Here is a 14,648-nt window from a genome sequence, read left to right as displayed (position 1 = left end):
AGAACTCTTTATAACATTTTTATATATTTTTTCAATGAAAATGACTAAAATGGGATGTTGAAATTCAGGAGAATTCAATGTTTTTATTATGGAAATCACTTTTTAATAAAGCTTAAATACATAGAATTAAGTAGACATTGCAACCGAACATGCAATGAATATATATAAACAAGTAACAAAATATGCGTGCTTACCAGACTATTCAGTTTAAACATGAAATTTACATATAATTTCATTTCTACCTCTCTATTTACATGGCTGATCTTTAGAATATGGTAACTGGTAATTTGGCGACATTTTGGAGGCGATAAAAGTTACTACCTGGGACTTTGGTAATAATGTGAGCAGTACTCAGTTCCGATTACGCATTACTTTGTGTGAGGGAAATGAGAGATCATGGGATATGTCATGTGATATTAATGGACGAATTACGGTTCTTTAATCGGAAAAGGGGGGAAATCGGGAAAAAATCTGGAAATTTTGTATTTGGCTTTATTCTGTGTTGTGTGAAACAGTGTTCGTTAATTTTTGGATCCCATGGCCCTAACTAAAGTGAATTCGAAATGGGTATTTAGTGGGATTGAAAGGGGTAGTAATAAGTGTTTCTTTAAGGTTGTGCGAGATAGAAGTAAAGATGTTTTATTAAGTTATTTATTTTACCTGGTACCTTGCTGTGAACTATAAGTATGATTTTAAAGATCCTGAAACAGGCGCACATACGCTTGCTTTTTATTTAGCGGAGGAAATAAGAAAAGTTTATCGGACACGTAATCAAGATTCTGAAGAAGATTAGGTAAGTTAGTATTTTTAATTATTTGAGGATATTATTTTTATGCATTGTTCTAAATGTAAGGTGGAAGTAAAGTAATTTGGTATTATTGGGAAAATTGTTATTAGCAACGATTTAGTTTAAAGTAATTAGGATTGTAAGCTAATTTTTATTAATTTAATGTATGTGCTTATTTATATTTTAAGTAGTGTTTTTGAATTTAATTATATTTTAATTAAATGATAGTTATTTTGTGAATTTTATGTTTGTAGGAATTTGGTATACGTTTTAGTTGAAGTAAACGTGCATGGAAATAATTTAAATATTTGACACTAAGTATTTGTAATGTTTGCGGTATGAGTTCGTTGATGACGTTTATAATATAATAGATAATTTAGAGGTAAAAGTTTTTGGATATTTTATTTATTTTATATGTGGAAATGTTCATCTTTGGAAAGGGTATATACTTTTTCGCGATCAGGTAATTTCATATATGTTCTTTTTAACGGGTTTAAAGATTCAGAAAATTGTCATGCATTTTCGTGAAATTTTTCTAATTTATGAGAAAAAAGGAGTGTACATGGATATGGTGAAGAGTGTGCGCAATGCCATTTTTGTGCAATTCTGGGATTTTTTTTTAAGTAAAAATAAGTCGACGTGTACTTAGTGTACATGGTTTAGTGATATTTTAATTAAATGATAGTTATTTTGTGAAGTTTATGTTTGTAGGAATTTGGTATACGTTTTAGTTGAAGTAAATGTGCATGGAAATAATTTAAATATTTGACACTAAGTATTTGTAATGCTTGCAGTATGAATTCGTTGGTGACGTTTATAATATAATAGATGATTTAGAGGTAAAAGTTTTTGGATATTTTATTTATTTTATATGTGGAAATGTTCATATTTGGAAAGGGTATATACTTTTTCGCGATCAGGTAATTTCATATATGTTCTTTTTACCGGGTTTAAAGATTCAGAAAATTGTCATGTATTTTCGTGAAATTTTTCTGCATTTTAGTGCAAATTTTTGTAATTTATGAGAAAATAGCAGTGTAGATGGATAAAGTTAAGAGTGTGTGCAATGCCATTTTTGTGCAATTCTGGGATGTTTTTTTAAGTAAAAATAAGTCGACGTGTAAATGGTTTATGTGCTATTCTGAAAAACGTGCAAGGAGTTTGGGATTGTGCACTTTTTCCCAATTTTGCAGTTAATATTTGTCATGATTAAGCAGTTTTGTTACATAAAATTTCTAGCATAAGTGTAATTCGGCTAGTAGATTGTTGGAAAAAGTGTTGAGTAAATAAAAAGAAAAGAAGAAGACATAATGGCGGTGAAAAAAACAAATAGAGGGTTGCTGTAGCAGAGTTGGTCGCCAAATTTTCGCCAAGTTACCATAATCTAAAGATCAACCATATATCTGAGCATGAATACACTATTATAAATTTGAATATTATTAATATAAAATTTTTACAATGCAGAAATATTAAATATTTCATCAATATAATTTTCAAAATAAGAAAATATGTAATACAATTGTTTGAAATGAAATTAAAATCAAAGACAAAAACTAAGTACTTGTTTTTCCAACGCAAGCTTTTGTTCACATGGCTCAGCAAAGTTTTTGGTGAAATCTAGTCCACACAGACCAACAGCTATACATTCTGGATTTGATAGCATTTCACGAAGACTAACTTCAACTTCATCATTCCATGATTTTGCTTCATTAGGATGAACACCTGACAAAATGCAATAAAAGCAAAATAAAAATTTTTCTACAATATATAATAAAGCTTACAAATTTTCCCATACAAATATTTTAGAAACGCACATGATTCAGTTACTTATACTTGAAATATATTATACCACTACAAAATCTAAAAATTAATCTATTATCGTAAAAGAGAGTTTCTCATTCTGTGTGTCTGTATTGCACAACACAGAGATGGATGCACCTAGCAAGCCATAAAGTTTTGGTCACTTGTTGTCTGGACTGTGAAGCTCAAAGTGCTCATAAATTTCTTTTTTTTTTTCGGGGGGGGGGGGATGATGTTTTGCATATATCTTCCTTTTACAAATAAACCTAACAAAAAAAAAGTTCAAAAGTTCATTGTTTACATCAATCTTACAGAACAGAAAAAAAAAAAAAAAAAAATCTTTCCAGAATACTTTATATTCTGAATCTGTAATTTAAATTAGAGATTTTCAATCATTTTTTTGAAAAACAATTTGATTTCTTTTTATCATTTCACATTTATTTCAAAATTAAAAAATATACCTTACATAAAACTCCAGTTTATGAAATAAATTCTTTCTCCTGTTTTGAAACACAAATGATAAAAATATTTTTTAAATAATTTTCATCATTTATTTTTATTTGTAGATATAACTGAAATATAAAACAGAAGGGATGTTATGTTTCTTCATAACCTGGAATTCACATGACCGTTTCAAAGGCAGCATACAAACAATCACATGATAATGGTATTTTGTGTAACTCCCCTTTTTTTTTCTTTCTGTATGTACAAAATTATTTACAAAGAAATTAATCCAGCCATTTATGTGTTACTTCATAGAAACTAGCTCTTTGTTTTCATTAATTTTATTACTATGTATAACATAATTTCTTTCCACCACAAATATTTTCCTTTAATATATAAATCAATAGAATTTAAGTGCAGTTTAGTATATAGCATTACTTGCATTGAAATTTGACATGTATTTATGAGTTTATCCATTTTATGAATTTATTTATTTTTTCTTATCATTTAATAATGAATTTATTTTTTTTATTTTCAAAAGACAATAAGTCACAGTTTACTCTTTCGGGAAAATTCTTTAAAGTACTTAACACTAAATAAACCCATAAAATTATTTGGTACTATTCGGTTTCGAGGGCTGTAAAAAATCACCAAACTATTGTTGATGCCAAAAATAATTGCGGCAAGAAAGGAAGTATAATAGTAAATAACTATTTAAGATTGATGTTTTAATTTAGATGAAAGTTTAATTTCATATAATACTTTTTTATTATTATAATTTATATGAAAAAGGCTAAACATGACTGAATGGAAGCATAAGAGTAAATAACTATATCAGATCATTATTATAATTTATATAAAAATTGCTAAACATAACTGAATGGATGTCTGCATCGCTATTTCGCTACTGACATATTGCTAAAGCATAATTTCATCTCGTTGGTTGTTCAAACGTAATTTTCTATAAAGAATGATGCCTTTTCTTTGAAAATATTCTTGGTAAAGTGCAAAATCACTCACTTATTTGTTTGCCGCTTTTTACAAGGGTAAAAACAATTTGATTTTTGTCAATTTTCTTTTACTTTTTAAGTGAAAATAGGTCGATATGTACAAAGATAAAGTCAAGGGTGTGCGCAGTGCCATTTTTGTGCAATTCTAGGATTTTTTGTAAAGCGAAAATAGGTCAATGTGCACATGGATACCGAGTATGTGCAATTCTTAAAAATGCGTCAAGCAGTGGGTGATTCTGCACTTTACCTAAAATTCTATTGCCGACTTTTCGTCATGGTCAATTCCCAAATTATTAAATCCATAGGATATCAAAAAAGGATTTAAAATCAAAAAATGATTTAAAAATTAAACTAGTATTCCAATGGCGTCTTAAGAAACATAGAACTATATAAACTTACGCAATCTGAAATCAGCGCATACGCTAGATTTGGCGCGCTGTTAAATGGGCGTGTTTGCTAGATTTGATGCTTTTGCACGTACATTTTCGGTGGAATTTTTTTACGGCCCTCGAAGCCAAATAGTACCGATTATTTCAAAACTTATGAGTTTGTTCATTTGCTAGCACTTTCAGTTGGTTCCCACTAATAAACAAAATAGATAAATTCATAAATAAAATAAAATTAAATAGAACTGTTATCTTACCTGCAGCACAGTATATATAATTTGGATAAAGCCTTGTTAAGCGAAGAGCTTCTTTACTACTTTGAATATTATTGCCACAAACTATTATCTTCTTCACTCCTGTAAAAAGACATACAACAAATTATAATTAAATCATAAAGTGCATTGACTACTCATAAACACTTTCATTTTACATTACTTCATACAGTCAAAAGTCGTTAATTCGGACACCCATAATCCGGACCTCAAGCTACAATCTTTCTGCGCATGCGGCACGTTGACGCATGCGCATAGGCGTTCACCGGTGTGTATAATACGCTCACGCATGCGCGTTTAATGTGTAACGGACGGTATAAGCTAAATTTATCTAATTATCTATTTCAGTTAATGTTGCAGATTGCGTAGTTCCTTAATCTTCGAATTGGATCCAGCTTATTATTTTTTGCAGACTGTTAGAGCAATTTTATAAAAGTAAGCTTGAACTTTCGATTATGTTATCAGGTTCAATGTTTCTTCTAACCTTCTTCGGAAACATACAATGACCTGACTAGAACAGAGAGCTTACTAAAGCTATGTTCACTAATTGTAGTAAGTAGACAGGATACAGACGAAGGGTATACAAAACCCTTTATTTTTTTCTTTATATACAATGACTTCCGTACTTCGGAATACAATGACCCTCCACTCGGGGTCTAACTTAAAAGATATCAAAATAAAACTAAACTCTAATTTAACTTTAGAATAAGATTGGCCTTATAATAACAGAAAGCGTATGTAGCACAGAGACTGTGAACACTACAATACGTTTAATTTATCAAGAGGATTAAAACCTCTGGCCTGGAAGGCAAAGTAGCAACTGCGTAACTTCTAAGGTAAGCGGCCTGCTTCGAACTCACGGCTTCCTCTCTTCTGCTTGGCAAAAAGGCCACACTTAAATACTTGGCGTTCGCCAGACAACTTTGCATAAACTCCTTCACGCTTATAATTCTGGCCGGAAGTAGAAAATAAGAAGTGATAGTAAAGATTTAAAATAAAATAAACGTTAGTAAAACTTAAGATCCTTACAATGTTAAATAGAATTTCCGATGCTGGAGCTCCCAAAGGATCTACAAAGCGAAAGTATGTTTCAATGTCCATCAAACAAAAAGTGGAATTGCTGCAAAAAGTGGATAAAGGCATATCCTTTGTTTATCTAACCATTCTGAAATTTGTTTATCAATTTCACGCTGCTCTGAGGCGGGGGGGGGGGGGGGGGAGAAACGCTGCGGCGCGCAATGAATTGGAAGTTGATCTGTCAGCACTATCCTTATCTTCAGGGCAGATGTTTTTATTTTATTTGGCTTATAATTCCTGACTAAATGTAGTATTTCATCTCGATGTACTCCGTCTCTGATATGATTTAAATCAAATTCCTTGTCATTATAATTCGCTTCCGATAGTGAAGAAAGCGATACCGAGTTTTTTAAAATGAAAACGTTTTGTTTTAAAATGAAAACATTTCATTTTAAAACGAAAAAATTTCGATTGACAAATTAGTCGGTATTCTCGACACAGCAATTATAGGACTTGAACAGCGGAACTTTGTAACTGAACAAGAAATTATGTTTGTTTATAGAATTAAAGAGAAAGTATTATCACATAAAATGAAGCAACTTAAACAACTTACATTGAAAGAAATGTTTAATAAAGTAAACAAATAAATATTAAGCTTTTTTTTTTTTTTTTTTTTTTTTTTTGTAAATTTTGATACCCTTTAGATCATAATTGTTCTTTATTTCATAAATTATGGTTTCATATTTTTAATTTTATAATTTCTGCATGCCATCTTACCAGATTTAAACTGATGATCTATAATCCAGAAACGCCGAGGTCCCGACGAGTCCGGATTAACGACTTTTGACTGTATATACTTCTTATAAAGTAATTGCAAATATTTCAGAAAACTTTTTGTCTGAATGAAAATATTTTTCTATGCAAATATTTTTAATAATTTTTAACTGATGATCTATAATCCGAAAAAATCGATAATCCGGAATCACCGAAGTCCCTACGAGTCCGGATTAATGACTTTTGACTGTACATAATAAGGTCCAAATGTATAAATAATAAGAAATATTATGAAAAATTATAATGTATAGGCTTCTAAATATTCTATATAAGTGGTACTATTCAGTAAAAATGTAAGGTATAAAAACTAACCTGAATTTAAGACCTTTGGTTGGAAAGCATTAACCACCTGCCATATTGCTTAGGCTGCATCAAAAATTGTCACCTTTCATAATCAAATACACTTTCTCCCTCTAAACTTTAAATTATGTTAAGGATATGAAAACAGTATTACAGGATTTTTTTTTTTTTTTTGTCTCTAAAATAGTTTTACTGGCATGGGATAATCCTGCTACTAGACAAATGTTAAATGATCACACATAATGGTGGTTTACTTTTTATTTTCTTTTCTTTTTTGATTTAAATGGATAACATTCTAATACAATTTCAATAATAATTGAAGCATTTTTGAAAAATAACTTCAGAGAATATATTACTTGGTGGATGTAAAATACACAAAGCTTTCAGATTAACTTTGGTTGAGTATAACAAAATATTTTATATTGATATATAATTATATACAATTTACTTTCACTTCTTTTTATTAAGATTTCAGACAGAGTCGTAGCTAGGGTTTTCAGCGCCCAGGGACAACTGAAGATTTCGCGCCACCTACTGCTTGTCAAGGATGGGAAAACATTTAATTCTAAAATGTCGTAACATCAGTTCAGCGCCCCTTGGATTCTGTGCCCGGGGACAGATGCCCCCCTCTAGCTACACCCCTGATTTCAGATCACCATTTTATAATAAACCATTGAATAAAATACTTACCAGCATTTTGTGCTCTTTGTATAACACTATCAACATCACGAGCAAATTTTTTATTGGTCAGATTGGCACATACATCAGTTATAAAATATTGTCCTTCTAAACCTTCTAATACTGCTTCAGCACTATCAGCTGAGGTGTCAGCTGTGCTTCTTTTCACATCTTCGTTAAGTGCTGGTTGAATATGACTACTCATAGTAGGCTTTCTATGAACACAGGTATGATATTTACTGAAAAAATTAAATATGTGAATAAAATTACACTTCAGTACATTAGTTGATACTGGAAACTTCAGCTGGTACCAGAGCATAGCTGTAAGTTATTAATAAATGTCTGTTTTCTTGTTTAATCATGTCCTCAATGCTCAGCATGTTCATTTAAACATAAATATAAAAGAGGTTAAGAGCTTTTTAATCTTTTGTTGCATTTCATATTATTTTCTCGAGATCTTTGGAATTTACCAAACAAAGCAAAATTTATCAACTTTCTAGAATTATGGACTATTACAGAATGTCAAGAACATTCCACTTCCTATACAGTTAAATTATATAAAACTACAGAAAATGCATTTTGGACATAAGGTGTGGCAAGTTATTTGATGGAGCTAGTTAATGACATTTAAAGCAACTAATACAATATATATATGTTGTTGGTACCAGTGTTTAATAACAGGCAAACATTTTCTGGAAGACTGAATTGGATTAGATTTATTATATTACATTAAAGCATACAAGAGCTATCTGCCTCAGGGAAAAGATGCTTTCATGGAAGACTTTTTAAGGGAAACTGGCTCAACTTACATTGCACTTTCAGAAAACACTTGTCCAAAAGGTCTGCATCTCGTGGATAACACTTTTATGGATTGGAATCTTTGAGAAGACTGTATTGGAGAACTAAAGTTTGTCATATAAAATCTACAATATCTACATAATTGCCAAAATTACCTTGGTCCCAAATGAAGTTTCCAATAATGGGTAAAATCAATGTTAAATTTTTCAAAATTATCAAATTTCAGCTACTCAAATTTAGTAAAGCAAAGGGCAAATTATATGCAAAACTGAAATACCGACTAACTAATATGTCAATTTTTAAGTGGTAAAAAATGTATACAATAGAAGTTACTTAAAACTAAAAAAATAGAGACAGAAGAAAAGATGTCAGGAAAAAATAAATACAAATGATAATAAATTATCCATATATTTAAGAAATACAGTGTAATAAATTTTGCACAGTCTAATAGAGTATAATAAATATTCTATACAGTCTGATATAATATAGTAAATAATACATGAGTTTACATACAAGTCTAATCTTTGCATACTTTTACAAATTAAGGAAGGAATTTGACATTAGTGTCATGTCCATTAGTCATGCTATGTATCACATAAACTTGACATACAAGCTCAACTGCTGGGTGTCATATAAGTTAACTCAAGCAGATAAGGACAGAAGTTGTTCGGGCCTGCACTAATCTGTTTGAATATCAATGCAAGGACAAAGTTCTGGATCGGAACATCACTTGTGATAAAAAGCGGATTTACTTCAACAACATAGGCCAAAAAAGCAGTTGGTCTACACCCAGTGAGCTCATCGGCAGTGTCGCAAAGCTAAAAAAAGCTGATGCTTTGTATTTGGTGGAATTGTCATGGTATTATTCAGAAAGTATACAGTCAAAAGTCGTTAATCCGGACTCGTCGGGACTTCGGCGATTCCGGATTACAGATCATCAGTTTAAATCTGGTAAGATGGCATGCAGAAATTACAAAATTAAAAATATAAAACCGTAATTTATGAAATAAAGAACAATTATGATCTAAAGGGTATCAAAATTTACAAAAAGAAAAAGCTTAATATTTATTTGTTTACTTTATTAAACATTTCTTTCAATGTAAATTGCTTCGTTTCATGTGATAATACTTTCTCTTTAATTCTATTAAACAGACATAATTTCTTGTTTAGTTACAAAGTTCCGCTGTTCAAGTCCTAGAATTGCTGTGTTGAGAATACCGACTAATTTGTCAATCGAAATGTTTACATTTTCAATAACCTCGGGGTCACTTTCTTCACTATCGGAAGCGAATTATAATAATGAGGAACTTGTTTTAAATCATATCAAAGACGAAGTACATCGAGATGAAATACTACACTTAGTAAGGAATTATAAGCCAAATAAAATAAAAACATCTGCCCTGAAGATAAGGATAGTGCTGACAGATCAACTTCCAATTCGCCGAGTGAAATTGATAAACAGATTTCGGATTTCAAAACATACTTTCGCTTTGTAGATACAAATTACATATTAGTAAATATATATCGGAAATTCTATTTGACATACTCGAAAGTTCAAGCTTACTTTTATGAAATTGCTCTAACAGTCTAGAAAAAATAATAAGCCAGATCCAATTTGAAGATTAAGGAACAACGCAATCTGCAACATTAACTGAATTAAATAATTTTAGCTTAGCTTATACCATTCGTTACACATTAAACGCGCATGCGCACAAACATATTCACAGCCGTAAAGGTCTTACTCTTACGTGCACTCGTAAATGCCTGTGTGCATGCGTGAACGCGCAGTATGTGCAGAAAGTTTGTAGCTTTGAGGTCCGGATTATAGATCATTCCAGATTATGGGTGTCCGAATTAACGACTTTTGACTGTATCTGGAAAAAAGTAAAACCCTTGACAGTAAGAAGTACAGTGAGATGCTAGTCCATCTTGATGCTGATATCAAGGGAAAATATCGAACTGAGTTCCGGCACAAAAAGGTAATGTTCCATCCCGATAATGCAAGACCACATGAGTCTGCATTCCCTGGCTAGACTCTATATGGACTCGAATGAGATCCGTTGCCACATCCACCATACAGCCCGAAATTATGTTTTTAGACTTCTACCTTTTTTCACACCTGCAGCTACAACTTGCTGGTGCTATCTTTAATGCTACACAGGCCATCTGAAATGAAGTTGATCTGTTTTTAGATTCGAGGCCACCAAGTTTCTAATTCGAAGACTTTGATAAACTACCAAAATGTTGGTATTTTTCTAATTTCATTAAGAACGTTTTTTGACAGAAAATTTTTGTATCAACCAGATATATATGTTTGGTACTGTAGATTGTACATAAGTATGTAGGTATAGATGTCAAGAAAAAATTTCTTTTTGGGAAAAAAAAAAAAAAAGTGTGCTTTATTGTCTGTGCGTATAGAAATCTGACGACAAAAAATCATCCAAATGGATTTGGAATAAATAGGTCAAAAGGGATATTTCTGTTGAATTATGATAACTAAAATTTTTTTTGGTTAAAATCCTTTCTTTACTTTATACAAAGAAGTACGAAACATCATTACCACTACATACAATGACTGCTTTACCATGGATGTGCCAGTTATCACAATAGGATTATTTTTCAATGGTAGAAATAATGTGTTCATTTTATACATTAAGAAGTTTCATAAAATATAAGCCACATGTGTAAGAAAAATAAGGCAAATACATTACAACATGCCATGTACGAATGTATTATATTTTTTATGGTACTGTTGCATTAGAGCAGTGCCAGATATAAGTGGGCCTCTTTTTTTTTTTTTTTTTTTTTTTTTTGCCGCCAATTTTCGCCAAGTATTGAATTATAAAATAATAATAGAGTTCAAAAGAATAAAAATTAAAAAAAAAAAAAAAAAAAAATAATTCTGTAAAAAGTAAATTTCTTTTTAATTTTTAATATCTATATGTTTTATATGGTTAAAAAAATAACCAGTGACGATATTTCAAACAAAAACTAGAAATCTCAAGCCATGATATTTTAAACGTAAATAAAAAATATTGAAAATAATGAGTGATATTTCAAACGAAAACTAGAATTCTCAAGCAATGATATTTCAAATGTTAAATTCTTGAGCTAAGATATTTGTTGTGGATTTTTTACTCATTTTTAACTGACGCCGCTTTAATAGAATTGTACCCGTATTATCACCGAGATTATATATATAAAGCATTTTGTTTTGCATTTGTTAGCTTTAATACGTTTAATCAGCAAGTCGGTCATCCATCTGACCCATCTTGAAACATGGACCAAAGAGTCGAACATGTATACCAGTCAAGGGTCTTGACCAGGCCACGAATGAAATGGCCTGGTCAATGAAAGCAAAGGGGAGCACAATGCCATCTAAAATGGGATTCTGGGTTTACAGTGTCTAAGTAACCAGTAACCCATCTGTTCGATTTATCTTGTTTGGGCAGATCATGTGCGTGTGTGTATGTTGGAACCTGAAAGATAGTGAACTATGCCTAGGCAAGACGAAGCCAGAGAAAATGCCATTTCTGGCAGTGTTTATATTTGCCAAGTTCTCTATGGAAGTGTTTCCTTATTCACAAAAACAGACTGATTATTATGACCTACATAATTAATGGTAAAATATTCATAATCTTATATTCTGCACACTTGAGAAAGTTCTTTCAGTACAATTTGATTAGACACAGAACAAAATTAACCATCCATTCTAGTACTAAGTAGGTCAATTTTAAAACTCCATATTTTTTGTCACATGATAAATATAATATGATAAAAGCAGTTAACATGGATTAAAAAAAAAAAATATTTAATACCATTTATCACAACTTTGCTTGCCAACAAAAAAAAAAAAAAAAAAAAAAGCATCATGTTAAAAACGTTTAGATAACAGTTTTTGATGAAAATGAAAGAACGTTCTTGAAACTACGCTTAATACAAAACGTATACCCCAATTAAATGAAAGTAATTACGAAACTTAGAAAAATTCCAATTTTATGTCAAATGGAAAACAATAAATATGACTAAAACAATTTAAATAGCACACAATGTTCAATCATTCTGTTACATTTATTGTGAATGCAATATCTTACTCATTCAAAAACTTCGCATAGAGGATTTACTCGTCAGCTGATGCCGTAAATAAATATTTGCGGTTCACACCATTTATTATTAATTCACGGAATGATGATGCCACTAAAGATAATTATACAAGAAATAAATAAAAAAGTAGGAAATGGATTTGTACCTAGCTGATAAATGTGTAAGAGAACATAAGAAAATTTCAAATTAATATAAGCATATTGATTGCCACACAAAATGCTAAACTAGCAAATAAAATGTTTTTTTATTGGGAAAATCATCGTTACAGTATTAGCACATTTTACATTAGGCGCGGTGGCAGGGGTATCGTTAACGTTTAGTTTGGTTCATGGTGTAAGTTGTTTCTTTCTTTTCAGAAACATATTGTGGGTATTTTTGTAATTTTTAAACGAAAATGACTTCTGCAATGTCACCTAATTTAACTGTAAAAATACACCCGGTTGTCTTATTTGCAATTTGTGACTCTTACGAGAGACGAAATGATTTTCAACATCGAGTGATTGGCACACTTTTAGGTATTTATTTACCTCTTTTTCTCAACTTCTCTTCCTTATTTAGCATTACATTTAGAATAAAATTATAAAATAAATGTTTGTTGAGCCCTTATTACTTTCGGTGCTACTTTGGTAAACCTTCTACCAAAGTAATATCGCTCTATTCTAATATATATGTGTAACACTTCCATGTGTACAATAATTTACGTTTGTAAAATTAATTTGCAGGTGTTCATGAAAAAGGGGCTGTTGAAGTGACAAATTGTTTGTGTATTCCTCACAATGAATCTGAAGATGAAGTATGTATGAGATAGTTTTGCTTATAACTTTAATTTTATGTATGTGTCGATTAAATTATTAATAGCAGACGGCCTTCTAAAGCAGTAATATGAGAGAGAATCATTTTGGTGAAATAAAATGTCTGAGCGTAATAAATTTATGTCTTATTTTTTTTCAGACACTGATTTCATATTTATCATTATAACTGGCACTTCTTAGTTAAAATGGTATTGGCAAAATTTAAGTATCGCCATGGTAATAACAATTATTGTACAATACAGGGGGTGTAGATTGTTGTTATGCATCTATGTACAAGCACATTTATGTATTTTACATACATTCATTAAACACTAGGAGTCCGTTGGCTTTATAACGATGATCAAACTTGATTAATTGCACTCTCTACGTAAGTACACTGCTGAAACAACTATAGTTAGGGAGTACTAATAATTTGATAGGCTTTTATTCAAATTTATAAAACATGTTTGCTCACCATTTTGTTGAAAATTAAAAATTATCTCTTCATTTTGTAATTGTAAATTGAATAAAATAAAACTCGGTTGATCTTTTTATTATGGTAACTTATTATGGTAACTTGGCGATTTTTTGGCGACCAACTCTGCTACAGCAACCCTGTATTTTTTTTTCGCCGCCATTTGTCTTCACGAAGTAAAGACATATTTCTTTTCTTTTTATTTACTGAACACTTTTTCCAACAATCTACTAGCCGAATTACACTTATGCTAGAAATTTTATGTAACAAAACTGCTTAATCATGACAAATATTAACTGCAAAATTGGGAGAAAGTGCACAATCATTAACTCCTTGCGCGTTTTTCAGAATAGCACATACACATAAACCATTTACACGTCGACTTATTTTTACTTAAAAAAAAAAAAAAAATCCCACAATTGCACAAAAATGGCATTGCACACACTCTTAACTTTATCCATCTACACTGCTATTTTCTTTAAAATTACAAAAATTTGTACGAAAATGCAAAAAAATTCTGTGAATCTTTAAACTCGGTAAAAAGCACATATTTGAAATTACCTGATTGCGAAAAAGTATATACCCTTTCCAAGGATGAACATTTCCACGTATAAAATATCCAAAAACTTTTACCTCTAAATTATCTATTATATTATAAACGTCAGCAACGAATTCATACCGCAAACATTACAAATTGTTACAAATACTTAGTGTCAAATATTTAAATTATTTCCATACACGTTTACTTCAACTGAAACATATACCAAATTCCTACAAACATAAAATTCACAAAATAACTATCATTTAATTAAAATATCACTAAACCATGTACACGTCGACTTATTTTTACTTAAAAAACATCCCAGAATTGCACAAAAATGGCATTGCGCACACTCTTCACTATATCCATGTACACTGCTTTTTTCTCATAAATTAGAAAAATTTCACGAAA

General features: G+C 30.6%; 2 protein-coding genes across 2 annotated transcripts in view; one reads left to right on the top strand and one right to left on the bottom strand.

Moving 5' to 3' along the window:
• LOC118197824 (uncharacterized) overlaps nt 1–12,502 on the bottom strand; it is a 46,832-nt gene extending 34,330 nt beyond the window's left edge. Inside the window, exons 1-4 of the mRNA XM_085811740.1 lie at nt 12,421–12,502; nt 7,541–7,767; nt 4,685–4,783; nt 2,349–2,509 (exon numbers count right to left, since the gene is read on the bottom strand). Of these exons, the coding sequence (XP_085667866.1) occupies nt 2,349–2,509; nt 4,685–4,783; nt 7,541–7,733 (453 nt within the window). The 5' untranslated portion in view covers nt 7,734–7,767; nt 12,421–12,502. The remainder of the gene's footprint in view (nt 1–2,348; nt 2,510–4,684; nt 4,784–7,540; nt 7,768–12,420) is intronic.
• Nucleotides 12,503–12,714: 212 nt separating this feature from the next.
• The window catches only part of LOC118197825 (eukaryotic translation initiation factor 3 subunit F-1-like), a 42,383-nt gene continuing 40,449 nt past the window's right edge, over nt 12,715–14,648 (top strand). Inside the window, exons 1-2 of the mRNA XM_035369364.2 lie at nt 12,715–12,945; nt 13,153–13,223. Of these exons, the coding sequence (XP_035225255.2) occupies nt 12,825–12,945; nt 13,153–13,223 (192 nt within the window). The 5' untranslated portion in view covers nt 12,715–12,824. The remainder of the gene's footprint in view (nt 12,946–13,152; nt 13,224–14,648) is intronic.

Source organism: Stegodyphus dumicola, chromosome 2, assembly GCF_044657685.1.
Source record: "Stegodyphus dumicola isolate Sdum_Otavi_A_Nest chromosome 2, ASM4465768v1".
Lineage (NCBI taxonomy): Eukaryota > Metazoa > Arthropoda > Arachnida > Araneae > Eresidae > Stegodyphus > Stegodyphus dumicola.
This window is presented reverse-complemented; position numbering and strand designations above follow the sequence as displayed.